We start from the raw sequence: 20,913 nt of genomic DNA, 5'->3' as shown, positions 1-20,913 counted from the left end.
GTAAACTGTAAAGTAACACTGGTGTATCAGGTGGTTCCTTCTATAAAACTGCTTTTTAAAATGTACAGCACAATGCCTGCCTAGCTATATCTCCTTGTGGAGAACATCCCTTTATGTCTCTAACACCAGGATAGTTCTCTATGACTTACACTGATGTGAAATAATTCCTTGGTTCTCTGTGGCATAGCAGGAGGGAAGGGCAGAGAACTTGCAGTGGATGGATCCTCTACCTTTCCTCCCATGGTAGGCAGTGTTAGATTGTGGAAAACTACAGGCCTTTGGGTTCACATAAACTCTTGTATTTCTCATTCTCTTTTTCCATTCCTTTCTTCACCTTCCAAATAAAAGCCTGTTACTGAGCTTTAATTAATTTTTTAAAAATTCTTTTAAAGCAAAAGCTTTTCCAGAACTCTAATTAAGGGAATAGAGAGAAAAAAAATGCTGCTCTAGAATACTAGTTTTAAGTCATCTTTTGTGTTATTTAGTAATTCTAGTTTATGTTGAATTTGTTGTGAATTCACTGTTCTTTTCAGCACTTCTTTGTGATGCTAAAAATATGGTTAGTCTGAACTGTGTTAAATTAGTTTCCATGGAAGTCAATTAAATATCCTTAATTCTTTCTAAATTAGCAAATAATGGAAAGAATTAAGCCCAAATCCTGACTTGGGCTTATTCTCTAGAAACTTGCATGAGAATTTACACTGTTTGTCTGTGCACGTGTTTAGGCACACAAAAGGCCCAGTTGCCAGACCAGTGTAGCTGGAATTGATGAAACTGGAAATAGCTGGCCTTGCATTAATAGGCTTTGCTTTATTGGCAGAATTCATGCGGAACCCCTGTGTGGATGCTGGGTTGATCCCTCCCTTGGTGCAGCTGTTAAACTGCAAAGACCAGGAAGTATTGCTTCAAACAGGCCGTGCCCTGGGCAATATATGCTACGATAGCCGTGAGTGTTGAAATCTGCTGTATTTTGTACATGCTCCTGTGGAAGGGAGGGAATGTTTTGGTGTTCCGTCTGTTGTGTCCTGGGGGGTCATTTTCCTCTTTTCTCGGTTTTTATTTACCCCACGATTCTTCTGATTGTATGGGAAAATTGAACATCACACTTGCATAATGCTTTTGTGACAGAAAGAATAAAACACCTCTTCAATATTGTGATACAGTTGGATATAAGAATTGGAAGGCTTTCTGATCCTGGGCTTGGTTTTTTTGAGGGGTTTTCTCAAACGTAATGAACTAGGTTTTCAAGGAGCAGATGCTACATATGCAGAGGCACTGAACAGTTAATTTTTCCTTAAACAGAATGTGTTGGAAGGGAACAGAGTCAGAAGGGAATATTCATATTCTAACCAGTCTAAAATCTGTGCAGAGCTGCATATGTGGCTGGAATGATGCCTGAGTTATGTTGCTGATTCTCAAAATTCTTATGTGGCCAATCAATTGCTCCAGGATTACCTATTATTATTTTTGGTAGTCAAGGGTGGTGGCGGGAGGAGGTTGGTGCGGTTTTTTAGCTTTTTATGGGCACAATGAATTTTTACACTGAGAAGCAATTGAGTTTTGAAATGCAGTTGGGACTCCATGTGCTGATTACATGCATGCCTGTGTCATCTGCAAAACCAAACCAGCGGTTGCAGTGTTTTGAAAATGCAGCCTCATTATCTCTTACTTTAAAATTTTGAAAAAAGTCAGTGCACAATAAATATGGTGCAGAAGCAGAGACACCAGGAACATGTTTTAATGCACATGAAGGAATTATTTAATGCACATGAAGGAAGCCTATGGATGTCTGCAGATGGGAAGTGAGATGAAATTGTAAAATCATTTTGTTGTCCTGAGAGTTAATGCCTTATTTTATACAGCGAGAATTTTTCTGCATACTATGTTGCATTTACCAAAAGTTCTGCTGTATGAATACTGACTGTAGCCTTTCTCCTTGCTACTTTTTCTCATCCGAGTTAAGAAATTTACATTTTATGTTGTTTTAAATTACCTTGCCTTTGACCTCAGGGAAGTTAATCGTATATTGGCATTTCCAGTTACAAACAACTACTGCTTGAGGATGTTAATGTATAATTCTTTCATTTAGGATTTTCTTTAAGGTGACCAATCAACTGAACAGCTGCTTCCCCATGGAAACTTCAAATAGCAGCTGTTAAGCTTCCTATAACATAATTTATTTACTATATTCTGTTTCAGGATTATGTATGAGATCGAGGTCGCACTCAGGTGCACTGGTTTATTTCATATAAGTAAAATCTCTGTAACTGTTCATGTCGCTGTTCATCCCACATTTTTTTATGAAATACGGTAAGGACACACAGAAATGGTTTTGTAGTGTGAGGTTTTGTGGACTACTGCTGGCTTTTACAGTGCAGGATTTATCCTGTACAGAAAACTGTATTACTCACCTTGTGTTGTCCTTCTGTGGAGCAAAGCTGGCACTGATAAAATCTACAGTGGGCAGTGATGTGTTCTGTGTGTCATGTCCTCCTGTGGGAGGAGAGTCACTAGCTTCCCTGTGTATTTGAATAAAATTAATAAGTAAAGTGTAATACAATGTGGCAAAAATCAAGGTTAGCATATTGGATTTGAGTAGAAGAGGCTATTTACAGTGCTTTGTTGTCACATCCACCCTATCCGACATTTTTCTATGTTAATGTGTAATTATTAAATAGTTATGTACTCTATCCTAAATTCTTATTTAGGACAAATACTTTCACTATGATTATTACTAGAAAATTTGATGTATTTCAATTTTTTTCTATTGGTTTTCCCTAACAAGGAGATATAAAGTATAGCAAAGACAAGATGTGGAGGCCAGTAGTTCTAATTAAAAATGTTTCATATCAATAGTAGTTTTTCTTTTCAATTGAAAAAAAAGCAGCTGTTACCCTTCTGGTAATTGTGATTTGTATAAGAACTTGAAATACATCAGTAACTATATTTTTCCATATACATGAGCTTTTTTTGTACTTCTACTGCCCATGTAACTATAACATGCAGCAATGAGGAATATCTTTAAATTCTAAATCAGTGTTAGGCTGAGACCATGCATTAAAGCCCATATTGGATGGCTCATAGCAACATTTCTATTTATTGAAGGCCCCAATTGTCCTATATTTCATCCCAGCAAGCGTGCATCACTTCGTTTAGTGACAGCTTGTGCCAAAATGAGTTAATCAGGTCTCTATTTCTGAGAGAAGCTAGCATGGTGCAGGATGAAAGTTGTGGGACAAACAGCTGCTTCTGCAGGGAAAGCCCCTTAAAACAGGCCTTGAAGAGAAGGATTGCCTGAATTGTTTTTCCAAATTAAAGGAAGATGGCAGTGGTTCCTCAGTGTTCACAGATCCCAGAGTTGCTACATGAAGGCAAGACCATTTCCACCTAAGTTCAGGAGTGGCTACTCCTGGAACACAGCTGCTATGGAAAGGTAATTCATTACTAAGTCCCTGTGCTGAAAGAGGTTTAGTACCTTCCATGAGATAAAAGAGGAATTGCACCTGGCCAAAGACCTCACTGAACAGGTTCATTTCCTCACAGAAAACAAGAGATGAAAACCTGTTGACTTACTGACAGTTTTTCTTGTCTGTTAAGTTTGAGGTAGACATGTTATTGTCTGGGTGCTCATCAGTGCTAGCCCTCTAAAAACACTACTTAATCACCTATTTGAGCATGGAAGAAAATACAGAGAATTAAATGCATTACATAAACAGTTAAAGGGGAAAAACTAGGTCAAACTTATACCAAGCAGCCTTGAGAGCATCCTTTTTGAAGTATTTGTTTTGAAGAAATTTGTGTTATGTGAATCTCTGAACATCAAGAATACAGGCAAATATAATTGCAGAGCAGACTTGAAGGAAGCTTTGTTAGTACTGATGAGGCTTTTGGTCTCCCAGCCTTCCTCCTGTATGTAGAGATGAAAGAAACAATTGAGACTGATAAAAAGATTTTAAGCCAGAAGTAATGAATTGTAGACTGTCAGAAGCAACTGTATGCAGACTGTTCAGTGCAGCCCTACAATTTAAGAACAGATATATTACTGCGTGTTCCTGTACAGCCTGTAATTGTTCTACATGCTTTATCCATGCACATGCACCTCAGCCCCCGAATTTTCAACAAAGCAGAAAGTGCAAAGTAAAGAAATGGAGACATGGTATCTCCTCTTCTCCCTCCTGCTTTCTCCCCCACTGTATCTACAGCCTGTACCAAGTACAGCTGCTTGTACTTCCGAATCCCCAGACAACAGAGTCCTCAGCCTCACTCATGGCAGAATTTTATCAGAACTATATTATTAGATGCAAAGCTCCTAGCCCATTCTTTCCTTTTAACCACCAGTTATGTGGTTTTGCTTATAATCAAAGCTAAATACTTAGGCATTTTCCAGTCAGGGCATAACAGCTATCCCAGCTGCTTCACCACTCTTTAGCCATGAGTCAAACTCAAGGTACCTTTCTACTGTCTGTCTGTCCATCCCCTCCTGTTGTTCTCCCCAGTGCTGTTTCTTTAATAAGTTTGTTCATTAAGGGATATTACAGAGGTACAGACATTACAAATAAGGGATACTTCTGAGTTCTCCCTACACCTTGGCTCCACATGCAGCATAAAGATCTCATCTCCGTTGTTTGGAAAAGGTTATGTTTAATATGGTTTTTGAGGCAAAAAGCAGTGTCTTACTTCAGTGCAGAATGGCTAATTCTGCTGTAGATAAAGCCTAAGAATTGTTTGCTGCCATCAGCTCTGGCCATTGGGGTATTAAGTTAAAGAAAAGCATTATCCAAATTGCACCTCGTGATCACATAATGAACACCTGGTGATTAGTATGCTCCTTGGCTCTGTATGGTGGCTTTTTTCACAGTAGACTGGGAAGAGTCTGATGACTTGACTCATGTGGCTGATCAAGTGCATGGGGGACAGGGAGACTGAGGCTACAATTTTCAACTTAGGCCTACTTTCTTGCAAGACCAACAAGACAATGTGGGAGAAAGACAAAACCTGTCTGTAGCCAGGTCTCTGTCCTACTCTGACAGCCCCCCATACCAGTGCAGTTTGTCTAGATGAAAGATCACACCAACCAAATAAATTTTATCAAGTATTTCAATGGAAGATGATGCTATATTAAATTAGTATTATTTTCTTAGCTAATAATAGCCTCACAATATTTTTTATCTTGAAGTTTGTGATGCACACGCTATATTAATCTCAGTGATCTTTCCACAGGTGACTTGTTAGATACTTCAGTTCTGGTGGCCAAAGTACTTTCCTGTGTTTTTATAAAGCATTGTGCACATGATGGAGGCTGCCATAGTTATGCTATGAAAGTGATAATTCTAAGAGGAAGTAAAAGGCTGGGATATTTAGAGCCTGATTCAGTAGCCGTACAAACTAGAGGGAGTCATTCTGATTGACTTCAGTTGGGATTAGATTAGGCTCTTATCCATTAGAAAATAATTCCTTCTTGCTGTTTAGAGCATTCACATATTCTGAAAGCTAGCAAAGGGAGGTAAACTCTCCATATATCTTGTAATGGAAGTTAAAAATTTCCCATTCTGCCCCTCCATAATATACATATTAATGGTAGTGCTTAGAGACCTCCTTGGGGAATCCAGAAGTTAGTTCTTTTTGTACCACAGCCCTGTTTCTTCATGAAACCACCAGCTTGGGTACACGTTCTTAGCAACCATACTTGGTATATAAATATCTTACAGAGTTGGAAAGAAGCTAGAAATGCCAGCTCATTCTATAATGGCTCTCCTCTGACAGCTGCTTATCTACTGTTCTCAGCAGGAGATTTATTGGGTCCTTTTCTCATTTCCCAAGCTGTACATTCTTTGTTATCTCTGCACACTTACTTGTATTGATGGCAAGACTCCTAGCTGAATTTCAGCTATGTGGCCTTTCACATAAAACCAGATCCCTCTTCATCTCAGCCTCCACTTCAGAACATGTACATTTTATCACTTTTTGTTAAAAAGATCTTATACATGCTATAAATTCTGTAAACTCAGCTGCCTGTCTTATAAGAATGTACAGATCTCTTGCAGGGATCTTCTAAGAAAGGCTAAGTAAAAAAAAAGAAACTGCTCAGTTGTACAGTTACGTTCTCTCAGGAGACAGGATTATTTTCAGGATCTACAGGAGAAAATCAGACACTTAAACCATACTGGAAAGAAGTCAAATTCAGTTTTCTTCAAAAAATGGCATAACCTTTTTCATTACCATATGGAAAACCAGCAGAATCCTAGAACACAACTGCTGTTGATAATGGCACACTGCTGGCTAATCCTTTTTATGAAGGTCACCCTGATTCATGCAGCTAGGCAGCATCTTACCACAATTTTTCACTTATCATTGTACTAGATCCTACCAAATGCAAATGCCACCTACTAAGCTGTTTCCCAAGAAGTACCATGGAATTAAGACCAGAGTCCTTAAATTGTTGCTTGAAAACTGAGTGTTTTGCTTGCAGAGAATTCAAATTCAAGGTTTTGATTGTACAGTAATAGTGTTTTACCTTTAGATCTGTCCTCTCTGAGGCATGTCACAGTCTTAGAAAACCATAGCATTTTTAGTTTAGAAGTCCTTGAATAGTGCAGGTTTTTTTCCAAGGCTCTGCACACAAGTATGGCATCAGCTAGAAACTAGAGTGTATGTATTCCAACATATACTTCCTCAGTAATATTGAGTTCTTACTAGCAATTAATCATCAATGTTCTTAGGAAGCTGTTAAACAATATTATTCTAATTCCTTATTTTACAGCTGGCCTAAATGGAATCAGAATGATGAGGAAATCTTTCTAGAGCATCAGAAAAAAGCCATTTGAGAGGTGATGCAAAACCCATGAATTCTCATTCTCAGGCTAGGCTCCTCCTAGGCTTCATTATTAGGGATAAGTAGCACTGACTCCAAACCCAGGACTTGCCTCAGCTGTTCCTAGATCCCAGGTCCACTTACTACTTTTTCAATTCTTGGAATAATTTTCTTTCTTTTTCTAGTAGAGAAAGAAAAGTACCCTAGTAGAATCCACAAATACGCTTTATGGTGAATTCTTTTAGTTCTGTTTTACTTTTTCCTTCTTGGGCTTTTCCCAGCCTACTCCAAATCCCCATGAGTTTCACACTTTCTGAGACTGCTCCTCTGGCTGCTTTGGTGGAGACCCACAGCTCATTCAGGCTCCTTCAGATAGCAGCATCACTGTCACACAGTACCAGGCTCAGCCTCTTGCCAAACTCCTTTGAGCAGCAGCCAGCAGCACACCCCTGTTCTGCACCAGACTGTGACCATGCCATGCTCACTTCGCACCCTTCTTCTTTTTGGAGAGTTTGAAGCTGAGACAACATTGCACTGCAGGCCTGGGAGTAGGAATTCTAAATTAATTGTGGTGTGCAGGTCTGTTCTGTTAATAGCATGAGATGCTATAAATGCCTATTTACCAGTGTAGAAAAACTGGCTGCTGTTTTACCATATAATTGGCTTCCATGATTTATTTCATGCTGTATGAAATACTAAGCTGGCTTCAGCTCTGACTTACGCTCTCATTACTAGAGTAATTTGTTTGACTGCAATGGAATTGCTAAGGAGTTTCACAGCGTTACAAAATCAAGAGAAGAGTCTGCTGTAAGCATATTGCATATGAAAAGGAAGGCAAAGGGAAGTGCTACATTCAGCTTTGAGGACCTTTACCTGACTTTAGTATATCTAAGTAGAACATTCTCTTTCTAGTTGGCTTCTTTAATTTCAAATAGAATTCGGTAACAGTAATTACTACATTTTAATTACACACTGAAGTATCCTTGGAATCCAGAACAAATGACTTGCCAATACTGAGTCTGGTAGTATTGTATGTCTTGTTGCTGATAAAAACATTGTTGCTGCTCTATTGGAATCTCAGATCCACTAGTAGCATTTGACTGGAAGTGAATTATTGAAGTCTTGAGCAGTAAATTCATCACTGTTCTTTTGTCTGAAATCAGAAACACATGTTTTTTCTTGTATTTATCTGACATAAGAGGAATATGACAAATAAGCAAATTTTATTGAAATTAAATGGTGGTCTTGAATCCAGCTTACATTTGACTGCTGCCTCAGCATAGCATTAGGGAAATTACAATACTGGCACACTTTACCTTCCCCTTCAAATGTTCTGCCAAGCTCCTGACTCTGTAGACAAAAGAAATCATGAAAGAGATTAGTGCTTGTTGGCATTGATATCCTGTGGTCCACACATTGAACGTGTTATGAAGAGTCTACCAAAAACATCCCTAGATCTTTATTTGGATACATTTAAGAATTGTATTTGTTTGTTAGAATAAACTAGTTGCATAAGAGGGCCAAGTACACTGCTGCAGCAGTTGTCATTAGCCAAAAAAATTGCTGGCAACAATTTTATCCAAAAAGATCAACTCTACCTATTTTCAGTCCTTGAAGGGGCTGTATTAAAAGACAATGTTGTGCTAGTGTTTCTACTTTACTGTTCACATGTTTATCATTCTAGCAATTATTCTAAAGGAATAACTTATGAAACAGTATCCTCAATGCTTACCCTTTGGGCTAAGGATAGCTGCCAGCATTTTAAGATGAACTGGCTACAGGACAATTCTGTTTATCTCTGAAGCAAGCATAACTAATTCAAGATTGGTTTTTTTTTCTTCATGAAGCGAAACTTTTAAGGTTATATTGATTGATTTTAATCAGTAAGCAAATAAAACAAAACTGTACTTCTGGTAATCAGTCTTATAATTCCTCAAGGAATTAATAAAGGAAAGGGAAGTTTCAGTACAAGATAGAGCAATCCCAAAAATTCTTTCAAATTATTAAAACATGAATCTCAAAATACAGTATTGCTATGTAATGTCCCTTTTAGACAAGTGCACAGAAGACATGGAAAAAGCAGCAAATAATAGTAGTGTAGTATAATCACATGAAGCTTACTTTCCTTGAAAAATAAAATTAATTAAATGCTACTATGTGTTGTGTAACAGGGTTGTAGTCTGTAGTCATTCAGTCAGAGAGCTGACGGGGCAGTGACTAAAAAGCCTACACTAACCAGGATAAAAAGTAGTCAAGTGTTAAAACTGAATGACAGCATTTAATAAAAAGTTTTAATCTTACAGTGTTCAGACAGGAAAAAAAAAGGTAAACTCCCAGTTTATGTAAGTGGCAGTGTTTTTCCTAGTGTCTACATAGATAATGTCATTTACACTAACTCAGGGTTTGCCATTGTTTTTGAATATTTTCTCTATTTTTTCCACATGTGACCAGGATGTTTTTTCCTTTGGAGTTCTACTCCTGCAGTTTTTTCCTTACACATGTTGGTAATATTCTGTCACATCATAATTTCGTTGCAGAAGCCGGTTTGCTATCACAGATGATTATGGTTTCAGGTGAAAAAATAAGCAGCAGGAGCAAATGAGTGCCTCACCACAAAAGTCTTCGAAGAAGACCTAATTAAAAAAACAGGGGAAAATAGAAATAGAACATGTAGACAGAAAAGCCTCAACCCCCAACTTGGGCTAATGTAAATGAGTTCATCTTTTTTAATTAAGATAAACAGGAAAGAGTTATCTGTAAAGCACTGGTCTAATCTAAGCAATATTTGGTCAAAAAATGCAGTATTGTAGCCAAATGCAATAAAGATGAAGTAATTAAAGTAAAATGGCAGTATGTCACTTAAATGATTTGATCATTACACAAGTAAAAAGAATTTTAAAATAAATACTATATTTTTCCCATGTCACCCAAATTTGCTGTCTTGGCAATTTGGTTTATGCAAATGAGGGACCTTGATAATGCAGATCTTCCTTTCCCTCCCTGACTTGCACCATTTATATCAATGCAACTATTTACACCAATAAACTTTGGCAGGACATGAATTGGGGAAAGGATAACTCAGGTTTCCAGTTGCAAGACAAAACCAGAACATTTCAAAGTATAAATCTGATACTTAAAGCCCAAAAGATTATTTTTAAGAAATGCCATCAAATTGTTTTCTAGCAGATTATCTGAAATTACTGAGAAATTGGTGTATTTTTAAAGCCTACATATTTTCCAATATCTCCTTCTACTATGGCACAGCCCTTTTTTCCCAATTTAGATTTTTTCTTGTTAGCATTTTGTGACTTAGTGATTTGTTTTAGGACTTGGAGAATTAGGGACAAAACCTCAAGGGAAACTGATGCAAATGGCTTGGGAAAAGCAAACTGAAACTACTCTAAGTGCTACATTGTAAACATCTAACAATCACGCACACTAAAAAAAGTTTGGTTGTTGACTTTGGGCATGATTGAGCAACAGGAAGATTTGACAAACCTATTCATAGAGGGAATGTGAACAGTCACAGTAATTTGACAATCCACTTAAAACCCTTTTTTTGCATGAAACTCCTTTGAGCAACTCAGTATAGAAAAAGGGACTGTCCTAATTCTTAGAGACAGTTGTGTTGAATTGGGCTAAGGAACACTGTGGAAGTAATAACTCACTCTGTAGTAAATCTTACTGTACATTTTACAGGGAAAAAATCCTCCTGGTTTCTTGGGTTATCATTCTGGCATCTTTAGACAGTATTACATGTACTTTAAAAAAGCTATACAACAGCATTGCCCTTTGTGAGCTGCAGTGAAGCATTTTGAAGCAGAAATGTGAATGCTCTCATTAAACTGTTCAATCATTGTTCTCTTAGGAATAGCAAATGTGTATTTAAAAAGGTCACAGGAAAAATAATTGAACACAGCTTCTGGGAGGCTTGGAAGCATGCTAAATGTGGGAGTTCATAGAGCTGCTGAACTGCAAGGTAATAGTTGGATTGAGAACAAGACGCAGCAACATGCTGTGGGCTTGTTTTGACTGTAAATGATTTGGAGTTTGATGAGTATTCTTGTGTGCAAAATCTGTTCCTTAGTGACAGAGGAGTAGTGAGAAGCGAGTTGGTGAAACGCACATCAAGCATTCTGAGTCAGGACTACACTTTCTGCTTGGGGATGCAGTGGAGTGTCACTGCAGTGCTGGCAGTGGGTAGGCAGGACCTTCAGGGTTTTCCTCCTACATCTGGCACAGGATTCTTTGTGGCCCTGCACTAATGAGCTGAGTTAATCCTCTTGGGTGAAGAAGGCAGTAGCAGATCCTAATTATAACATTCACTCAGGTCTGTTCTTCACTCAGCTGCCTAGGGCAGAGAAGCAGCCATGCAGGGTGAGCTCCAGCATGGGAAAGAGGGAGAGTAACAAACTCAGTTATGGCATCTCCTTCACAAGTCTGCCATCCTATGTAGTCCTGTCAAAGGCTGGCACTCACAGCCTGCTGCCTTCTTGGGAGGGATCCTGAGGTTCCTTTGTACCTAACTTTTTGAGTATACCATAAAGACAGACATTTCTTGGAGTGAGATTTGTCTCTGAATCTTCCTGCTTTTACTTTTTCTGTCTGTACAGCAGAAGCTGATTATCTGTTTACCTAACAAAAACATTGTGTGGATAAGAGTTTGTCATGTATTTGAAGTGAGAGACTATACAGCAGTTTTTAATATATAACTTCTTTGACAAACTAGAGATAAGGGAATTTAAAGGATATATGACTTAGATTTGTTGTAAAATACCATCCCACAGTAATTTTCAGTAGAGTTCTGCCAAATTCTGTCCAGGTAAGGAAGTTGGCTTGTAACTTTTTTTTTTAGTGTTTTAACACTTGCTTCCAAACCATCACCCAACTCTACCTTTATATTATTCTTTGCTTACATATTTTACATGTTGTTCTTCAACATCAGGACACAGGGTTGAGCTTGACATGTGATTCTTACCTGAATTTATCATCTTAGTTTGTTGATTTCAGTTGCATTATAGAAATTTGAGAACCACATTCAGTCCATCTGATCCAGAATCAGTGATTGTTTCATTTTGCACACCTGTTTTGACTCAAAGAACAGGTGAGTCAAATACAAAATCATGTATTTGCATAAATTTTCTAATTAAAAAATACCAGAAAAGGATACATAAAGCAGAATGCTTGAATATTCCAACCCAAATTACTTTCTATTCTCTGCTGATTTGGTAGATGTAAGCACTGAGTCTAAACACCTGATTATATTGTTTTATTATATTTTGATGTAGGACTTCCTTTTGTTTCAGCATTATAGCTATGTTTGTTATGACATCAAGGATGTGAGTGATTTCTTTTCTATTTGTCCTTTTTTTAACAGTTGTTCCTTGGCACAGAGTCCTACCTTGAATTTAACTATTAACTAGATCACAGTTTCTCCTTTTTCAAAATGAGATAGACATGCCTGCAGCAAAACACAGTTTTCTGATATCCTGATCCTGTCCAAGGTGGAAACAGTCGTGGCAGTGAATTTATTCTGCAAAACTCTTGCTGCTTTGGTAATAATTTTAAGTTAAGACCTGGCAAGAATTACCCTTCCTTCAGCTCCATTCGACAAATTTTCTAAAGTCCCTATATGCAATATTAGAATCCTGGTTTTTTATATATAGTATAAGGGGTATATATAGTTCATAAATAGTATTAACAAGAATTGGAAGATTTAGAAGCTTCTTTTTGCAGAGCTCTGAAACACTTTACAGTGGAAGATCGTATTATAAATGTGTACAGCCTTGGGTTTCATGCTGAATACGTTGCAGAATGACGAAAACTTTGGTAGCTTGACCTCCACATACAATGGGGAGAGAGAGGAGTGATGGTGGAATGGTGAATAACAAAGAAAAGAGGAGATTTGCTTTGAGGAAAGAATTTTAAAAATGGAGGAGAGGGTTTGGAGTTCTTTATATTGCAAAACTTTAGTGATTGCCTCCTCCTTGCCCCCCCAAGCTTTTGTTTTCATCCAGATTTTCCAGCTGAGTCCAGTGGTAGCTCACATGGAAATCTCTCCTTTTGGAAGCCCCAGAATTTAGTTTATTGACTGTTGTCTATTGCTTACTGCCTGCTGGGGAAGGAAGCAGTATTGATGATTACTGTAATAGAAGGCTTATTTTTCCTTTATTCCTACACTGTTGCGTCAAATCTGATTTGTTATATGGAAAGAGTTCCATACAAAGATTATGATCTATTATTTACAACACTTCAGAAAGTTGTAGTCTATTATAGATGCAGAGCAAGTTTTTCTTTTAGGCATACAGAAAGAATCTGATAGTGGTATTAAATTTCAGCTATAGAAGTACAGAGAACATGCTATGTGGCAGAGTGCATGCATGAACAGTTGCCACTCGGAACTAGAACCTCTGTCTGCTTTGTCTGTTTTATTCCCCTTTTTAAGTAACCCAAGCAATTTATTTTCTGTATTTCAATTTCTTGATCTGCATAACAGCAAGAGTAATTTACCTGCATATGAGCTAGGCTATGTCAAGTGCTCAGTACCTCCCTCTGGCAAAACTCAGTGTATCTTCAGAATATTATTTATCAGCTCCAGCAGCTCTGCCTCAAACACTGAACTTCTTTACAAAGGTATTAGTGCTAGGTGGTTAATCTGGTTTTTTGTAGGTGTTTTCACTTTCCTAGCTCTGTTGCACTAAAAGCTGGCCCTCGATCATCTCTCTAGGCGAATTTGACAACACTGGAGAAATAACTTCACTCTGTTTAAAAGCTTCATTTTGTATGATTACTGTTACGTTCGGGATTCGACGGTGGGGTTTGGTTTCATTTTTTTTTTTAATGTAATTCTTTGTTTTACAGATGAGGGCAGGAACGCAGTTGACCATGCAGGTGGTGCACATATTGTAGTAGACCATTTAAGGTCACTGTGCAGTAAAACAGATCCAGCCAGTGAGAAGCTCTTGACTGTCTTTTGTGGCATGCTGATGAACTATAGCAATGAGAATGGTAAACAACACCGAAAATTTGCTTTATGTCTACCAGGAGAACAACCCCAACAAAAAAAGATAAAAAGTTAAAGTCGTCTGTAGGTTTACATTGTGGATGCTTAACACTAAGTTATTCTTGAAGAGATCAGGGACCTCAGTTCACGTATACAATTTTCTGTTTCAGTAAAATTATATTCCCAAAAATACTAGATATATTCCTGACACAATTCCATATAACATAAATTGTATAGTTTTAAGATCAGCATCTGGAATTTACTTCTTTGTCTAAAAGCAAAGCATAAAGGTGTATCATACAGATTTATAGAAGTTAATTAGAAGGCTACATTAAGTCCTCTCTTTCTCATTGGTATCAAATAACATCTTAAGACTAATTTGTTGTAGACATGCAGTGTTGTTAATTAGTTAAGGGTATAAATGCCAAACAGTTAATAATTTTTCTCCTTGTGAAATGTGTATAAAACCGTGTATTACATTGTTCTAAGATAAATAGGGAATCATTTATAGGTATGTTCAACACTGTTCTGTGTCTACAAATTATAAGTTTATGTTCATTGTCCCATTAATTGGAAATGTTTAGGGACTGGGATAAAAACACGAGAGTATATAAAATGAGAAACCCTTGACCACTGAGAGTAACACAATACCATTCTACATTAGTTGTACAACCTAGTACCTAGCTTGCCTCTGCACACAAGTGCTTTAATGTGCCAAAGTATATTTACAACATTCGCACATTTTCAAGTTTTCAAAACGTGAAGAAAATTGGACTATGTTAGGAAGGCTACAGAGAGGCTGTTCTCCTGACTTGCAATGGCACAGATTACAAATAGTTAGTAATTACATTGTCTTCAATCATGCCCATTTCCTGAATTGCAGTGTTTTATCTTAGGAAGAAGTATCTTTTTGATTAGTTACTTACCATTTCCTGAAAGATAGCATTTGCTGTAACTCACTTTCCATTCCTATGTCCCCAAAACTTTCCTACTTTTCAGGATGGTCCATAGGCTTCACTGTATACATTTTTGATCTGCTTTATCTCTTCTAGCATAGTTACTATGTGTGTTTTCTGTGCCATCTCTCTGGAGATCTCAGCTCTTTGTGTTACTCATCCAGCTCCAAATATAACTGTTGTACGTGTCTCATCTCTTTCTCTTGTTCTTACATTGGGTTCTTTTCCTCCTCTTTTCATTATCTAAGAATTCTTGTTTACGGTACTTCTCCCATCTTTAAATTGCAACTTTCTAGTTCTTTTATTTCATATAGTTTCCAAGAACTGTTTTGCTTGACCACATTGCATGAGTATCAGATTTATTACATTTCATAGTGTTAATTCAGTACTTTCTTTGTTGCAGTATTTGGAGGAAATTAGATATTCTCACCTCTAAGCTACCCTCTGTATTAATTAAGACTAATAAGCATACAGTATACTTGGTAGCTCAAGACAGGCAAGTCCAAAAGTGATGTGTAGAGATACTGTTATCAGTTTTGCTTCAGTGACCAAGCAGATCTTCTCTAGGAAAACTAATTACAAGATAAATCTCCCAAACAAGCAGCTTCAGAACAGCTTAACTTTTATGAACGTTGAATAAATGACTCATTCCATCTAGTAAGATAGCTTATTCTGATGCAATCAATAAAGCAGTTGTGTGGTTCAGTGACAGCCAGCAGGATTCACTAGCTGCTCTCTTCTCTGCTAGAGGACATCTTTCATCTCAGACATACACTATTCACAGGAGCCACTGAAGCAATGTCAGAAGTGAGAAATGCCGGAATATTCCCAGCTCTTGGATCTGGGTGCTTACCAGCCCCGTGTTCTACCATCACATCAGGGAGGAGTGCTGGGGCTTTACCAAACCTCCACCTTACCCCACACGCTTGGTTGTCTCCATGAGGAAGGGTCTTGTTTGTAGGAACCCAGCTCGTGTTTGGCCCAGCATTCATGGGTAGTCTGTGTAAGATTTGTGTCCTCTAGTTCCATTGTGAATTTGCTCACGGACTGGGGCAATTAATTGAATTAAACCCCAAATAGTATGCCAAATCAATATTTAAAAAAAAGAAAAGTGATTTAGAGGACTAAATTTTCAGAAGAAAACTCAGTGACCATACGGTAGAATGTGAATGGAGAAACAGGTAGTTGACCTGTCTTGCCAGTTTTGTTTTAAGGGTCATGAGTACAATTGGACCATAATTGTGAGCTGATCTAAAAATATCACCTGTGGGCCATGATAAATTTTCAGGACAGCAGTCAATGTCAACTAGGAGCCCGAGACAACCACTTACTTCCATGCATTGCCCCAGCAGATGAATAATATTCTGACTAAATACAGTTCTTTGCTGACCTGTTAAACATGAAAACTGAGACTGCCCTGACAGTTAGTTGTGCTCACAGCTTAGTGATTACCATTTTCGGGATTTACTTGCAAAGGTTTGATCCCAGCTACTTACAAAGAAGGTAAATACTGCATTGGTTTTGCTGAAGGATGAGGAGTATGGGATTGCAGCCTAGAGTCAGATTTCTTTGTCTGTAGTTATGGAAACCAATTAGACAAAAATAAAAGAAAAAATATTAGGTTAGGAGGAAGTGTTTCAGTCTTTGGAATAGCACTTCTACCTTCTCTTTGCATGTTTCTATAATCTTTTCCAGCTTGGCATGCCATGTTAAAAAGTTACAGGTGGGGACTTGGAAGATTTCTTTACTTCCTCTTAATGACTTGCACTCTTCTAATTTGTACTAGCTATCCACTTAAGGACCATTAGAGCACAGTTGGTTCTTAGTTGCATCTAATTATCTGTGAACACCCTAATATTTTCCAGTCATTAGCATTTTATGATCAAAAGAGTATATAAATTGTTTTATTTGATTCTAAACAATTTGTCATTCCCGGTCAGCTAATTTGTCATTGCCCTCTTTTTCCAATAGCTACTACTTCGTTATTAGTAACTATCAACTGCCTTATTTTTTTTACATGAGAGACTCAATCTTGAGTACTTCAAGGGATTTATCACACATGAGTTTTACAAAAAAGGCAACTAAGGAGCAGCTACAAGTAAGATTTCCTTTTCCTAAACGGAGCAAATTAATGGAGCATTCTTGTATCTCATCCTGATTCTGGATACTCAGCTTGCAATTTTAACTCCAGTCATAACACTGTTGTCTAAGCTTTAAAACTAGGATTCCTTTTACAAGGTTCTTGTGTCATCTGCTTGTGTTCAGGAACTATTTTTGCTTACTGTCTCAATTCTTTCTTTGCTTCCTTGGTATCTTATCATTTCATTAGTAACTACAATTGTTAAGACAACAAACTCAAACTTTGGCATTTCTTGCAGTTCTTTTAAGCTTAAAAAAAAAGTGTTGATATTTAATTCCATTGCTAGAAACGAGAGGGTTTTTTCTGATGCAAAATGTCCCTTTGCCTTCAGCCAGGTTATCTTGACCCTCTTGTCATAATTGTATTTTACTACCCAAATTCAATCAGACACAAATAGCTCATCCCTGCTTTCAGTTATTAGCTTCTGTGTAGCGGTTAATCTGCTTAAGAGCAAGAAGCAAAGCAGGCTTGGATAAAGAGGGGAAAACTAATAACTAATCTAATAAAATTAACAATCATATGCAAACACTCACGTAAAAGAGTTAGAAATATGAGTGGTTATTCTGCAGATCTCATAATCCTGTGAGCCAAGACTATTTGCAAGTTAATGGGATCAGTCTGTAAGGTAACAAATTGTCTCTTAAGATCTCTAAAACAAACCATGAAGGCTTTTTAAAGAAACGGAGAAATTATGGAAGAACTAGGCCAATTGGCTTATTAGGTAGTCAAACTGGAGATCAGAAGTTAACTGGATACAGTGTGCATGTGTGAAAGTATACATACATTTATATATGTGAGCATATATATGTAGATAAAAATAATTATGTTTATAGATTGCTGCCTCATTTCATTTCACAGTAAATTCAGTCTGTTGAGATTGTCTTGCCTTCAGTACCTTTGTAAAATGTGACATCCTGATGTTAAATCATACAACTGCTTTCTTATTCTCACAAAACTTAGCAACTGGAATGAATGTTGGGGTCTGATGTGCACTGTTGACCATCTGCAGAAGCTATGTAAATACCAAGAAATGAATGGGAGATTTATGGCACCATTATTATGGTCTGACAGCAATACTTCAGTAATGCTTCCTCCTAAGACTTACCTTTGCTAATTTTCATGCTTGTCTTGGTTTTTGTTTCATTTACATCACAGCTAGAGATGCCTAGCATGCTTTCAAGACCTAAATATACTTAAATGCAAAGTAACCTAAAGTATGTAAAAGCAGATCAAAAGTATGTTCCTTACCATAGTGAGATAATCCATACAATCACTTTTATGAGATGTCATGATTTAACATAGCTGTGGGGATTGCAAGCAGGTTTCTCTAGGGTATGAAATTATGCCATCAATTTGTGCAAAACTAATTTTCCTTCAGCATTATAATCACAATTACTGATGGGACACAAATGATGAGTTGTTTTCTGAAATTCTTTTCAAAATAATGAATTAGCCTAAATTAGCGTTTTTAACTAAAATGCCCCCAATAAAGTTCTCAATTTGGGATATTCTCCTCAGATCTTACTCTTTGGAGTTTCCATGTGTGTCACCGAAGGACATGGAGCCATTGAAATTCAAGTTTTAGGTAGGTAATTCTTTGTGCTGGCGCATGTATTGATTGCCTTTTATCTACCTGTATATGCATCTGTACAGCATCACTGTCAGTGCTTTTCACCCCAAAAGAACACACAGGCATAGTGCAACATGTGATAGCAGTGTAAAATGTGGCTCTAAGTCATAAATTCAGAAGAGGCATTCAGTTTTTCATGCTTCCTGCTTGCTGTGCATAAAGTTCTGCTTAGGAAGTGGATAGAAGTGCTGTTCCATCCTTAAACACGACGTTGCCTGGCATCATGGCTCACTTTAGTCCTGTGTCAGACAATTGATTGTAGGGTGGATGCATGTTTCCCCAAATTTGTCTCCTGCTATAGTAGGGCATTAACACTTTCTGCAGTGAAAGGCCAAGATACACAGCCCGAGCTACCCAGTCTGAGGTCTTTCCTAGGGCACAGAGAGAGTGAGACTGAACCATTTACATGTTTTTAATTTATCTGAACTAAAAAGTGCTGTAGGTCTCCGTACCAGTGAGATGCCTAATGCTTTATCTTAAATTGCTTAATAGACTTTGCTAGAGAATGAGCCTCCTATCGGTGATAATTACATATGTAAATGTCAGGTCCAGAATTTTTATGGCAAGCCCAGGCTTAAGTATAAACACAGCAAATAGCTGCTGGCAGCCTTTTATTTTCAAGGGTCTTGCTTCCTGTGCAGTTTTGTGACTCACAGGGTTGCCCTGTCTTTGTGAAATGAGAAAATTTATAAATTTTAAATTAGCACTTACTGCTGTTAAGGCAATGTTTACTTTATTGACAATTCTTGTAATGCCATTCTTACCACTGTAGATAGATAATTCCTGTACTCAGGTGCCATCCTTGTACTCTGGAAAAATCAGACTGGTATGGAGTCTGGTATAATATCTGACTTTTGACCCAGTACAATTGTTCTTTCTTAGAATATGGGGCTCTTTCCTCTTTTTTTTAATTTGGAAATTCTAGAGGTCCTTTAGTCAGTGCACTCTGTGCTCTCTTGATCAACAATATATCTTTCTATTTGGCTCTTGAGATTCCTATTTCCTTTCAAAGATTATGTGGTTTCCCTTTTTCCACTCATCTCCTCCGTGCTTTTTATATATTTTGTATTAAGAAAGAGACAGCAGAAAAAAACCCTGCTCAAAATGGAGAGTTTAGGCTTCTGATGTTGGAATGAAGTCCATAGAGATTGTCTCTTTATCCGTTAAAGTTGGATAAAGCGACTTTTAGAGTGACTAAAGGTATCGTCTAGTAACAAAGCAATTTCTTTCCACATAATTTTCTATGGCATTTGTGGTTTGTGTCTTTGTTCTCCCACTCTCCATGACGACCAGTTTTCCTTCAGAATTTTTAAGTGTTTGCAGGGGACAATTACAAGCCAAGGACAAAAACAGATTATTTACCAGTAACTTGAGTTCTCCTACACAATAATTTTCTCTATAGAACCATTCCATCTCCCCCTCTCCCCAGTTTTCCTACTGAAAGACAGATTTTTACAGTCAGTTTGGAATGAAGTAGGAGGGTGTAGTAGTGACTCACACATCTGCCAGAGGTAAAATGGCATTCAATGCATGCGCTAGTACAATTTGTACTTACCTGAAATTTGACAACTTCAACAGCTCTTTGGTGTCTGACATGGCGTTCTCATAAATTTCACTAAAGACCACGAATCTGTGGAAGAGGTAATCCCTCCCCCCAAAAAAGGAAATTCAGTTACTGGTAAGTAATACAGTTTTATTAAAGATGTCAAGCCATAAGGATTCCTGCTCATCCCCAATAACCTGTAATAACTATGCTATTTACTTAGTATACCAAATTCATAATTATTATCAAATTATTTTATACTGAATACAAATGAGCTAAATATTTTGGAATCATATAATAATTTTCATTATATGAAAATTTCAAACATGCTTGGCAGAATTTTGAGGGCACAGAGTTTTTCAAGAGCATGAGATGATTCTAAATTTGCTAAACTTCAGATGTCATATGTTTTTATCTCCCTGTAAAAATCTGCAAATTTTTATGGCTCTGATGCCACAGATATAAGAACTCCAACTGATTTCAGTTGCCTAGAATAAATTCCTTAACAAGAAAACTACAGCAAAAAACAAACAAACAAAAACCCACAAAAAACCCCTCAGAATTCCCCGATAGGGCTTGACCAAAAGCTAAATGAAGTAATACAATTCTCTTGACTTCACTGGGCTTTGGATCCTTCCTTGTCTTTTGAGTCTGTAACATTTAAACATAGTTGAATTCCTTTAGAAACAAAGGAAAAAAGATGCTTAGGAAAATTACTAAACAACATCTGGTGTGTTTATGTCTGCTTCATTCTATTCACTGTGAAACAATGTTTTTCTTCTTTGCTATGTTATAGGTAAAATGTGTAAGAGGAAATACTGTTATAAATA

The 20,913-nt window shown here is 37.3% G+C and overlaps 1 protein-coding gene across 7 annotated transcripts in view; it reads left to right on the top strand.

Moving 5' to 3' along the window:
* The window catches only part of RAP1GDS1 (Rap1 GTPase-GDP dissociation stimulator 1), a 90,711-nt gene that overhangs the window by 50,897 nt on the left and 18,901 nt on the right, over positions 1-20,913 (top strand). For 6 of the 7 annotated variants that reach the window (XM_039550793.1, XM_039550792.1, XM_010411651.3 and 3 more), the window contains 2 exons: positions 821-946; positions 13,673-13,819. In XM_039550793.1, coding sequence (XP_039406727.1) covers positions 821-946; positions 13,673-13,819 — 273 coding nt within the window. The remainder of the gene's footprint in view (positions 1-820; positions 947-13,672; positions 13,820-20,913) is intronic. The other variant, XM_010411652.4, reaches the window with a different exon arrangement.

The sequence above is a fragment of the Corvus cornix genome, chromosome 4 (genome assembly GCF_000738735.6).
Source record: "Corvus cornix cornix isolate S_Up_H32 chromosome 4, ASM73873v5, whole genome shotgun sequence".
In the NCBI taxonomy this organism is placed as follows: Eukaryota; Metazoa; Chordata; class Aves; order Passeriformes; family Corvidae; genus Corvus; species Corvus cornix.
This window is presented reverse-complemented; position numbering and strand designations above follow the sequence as displayed.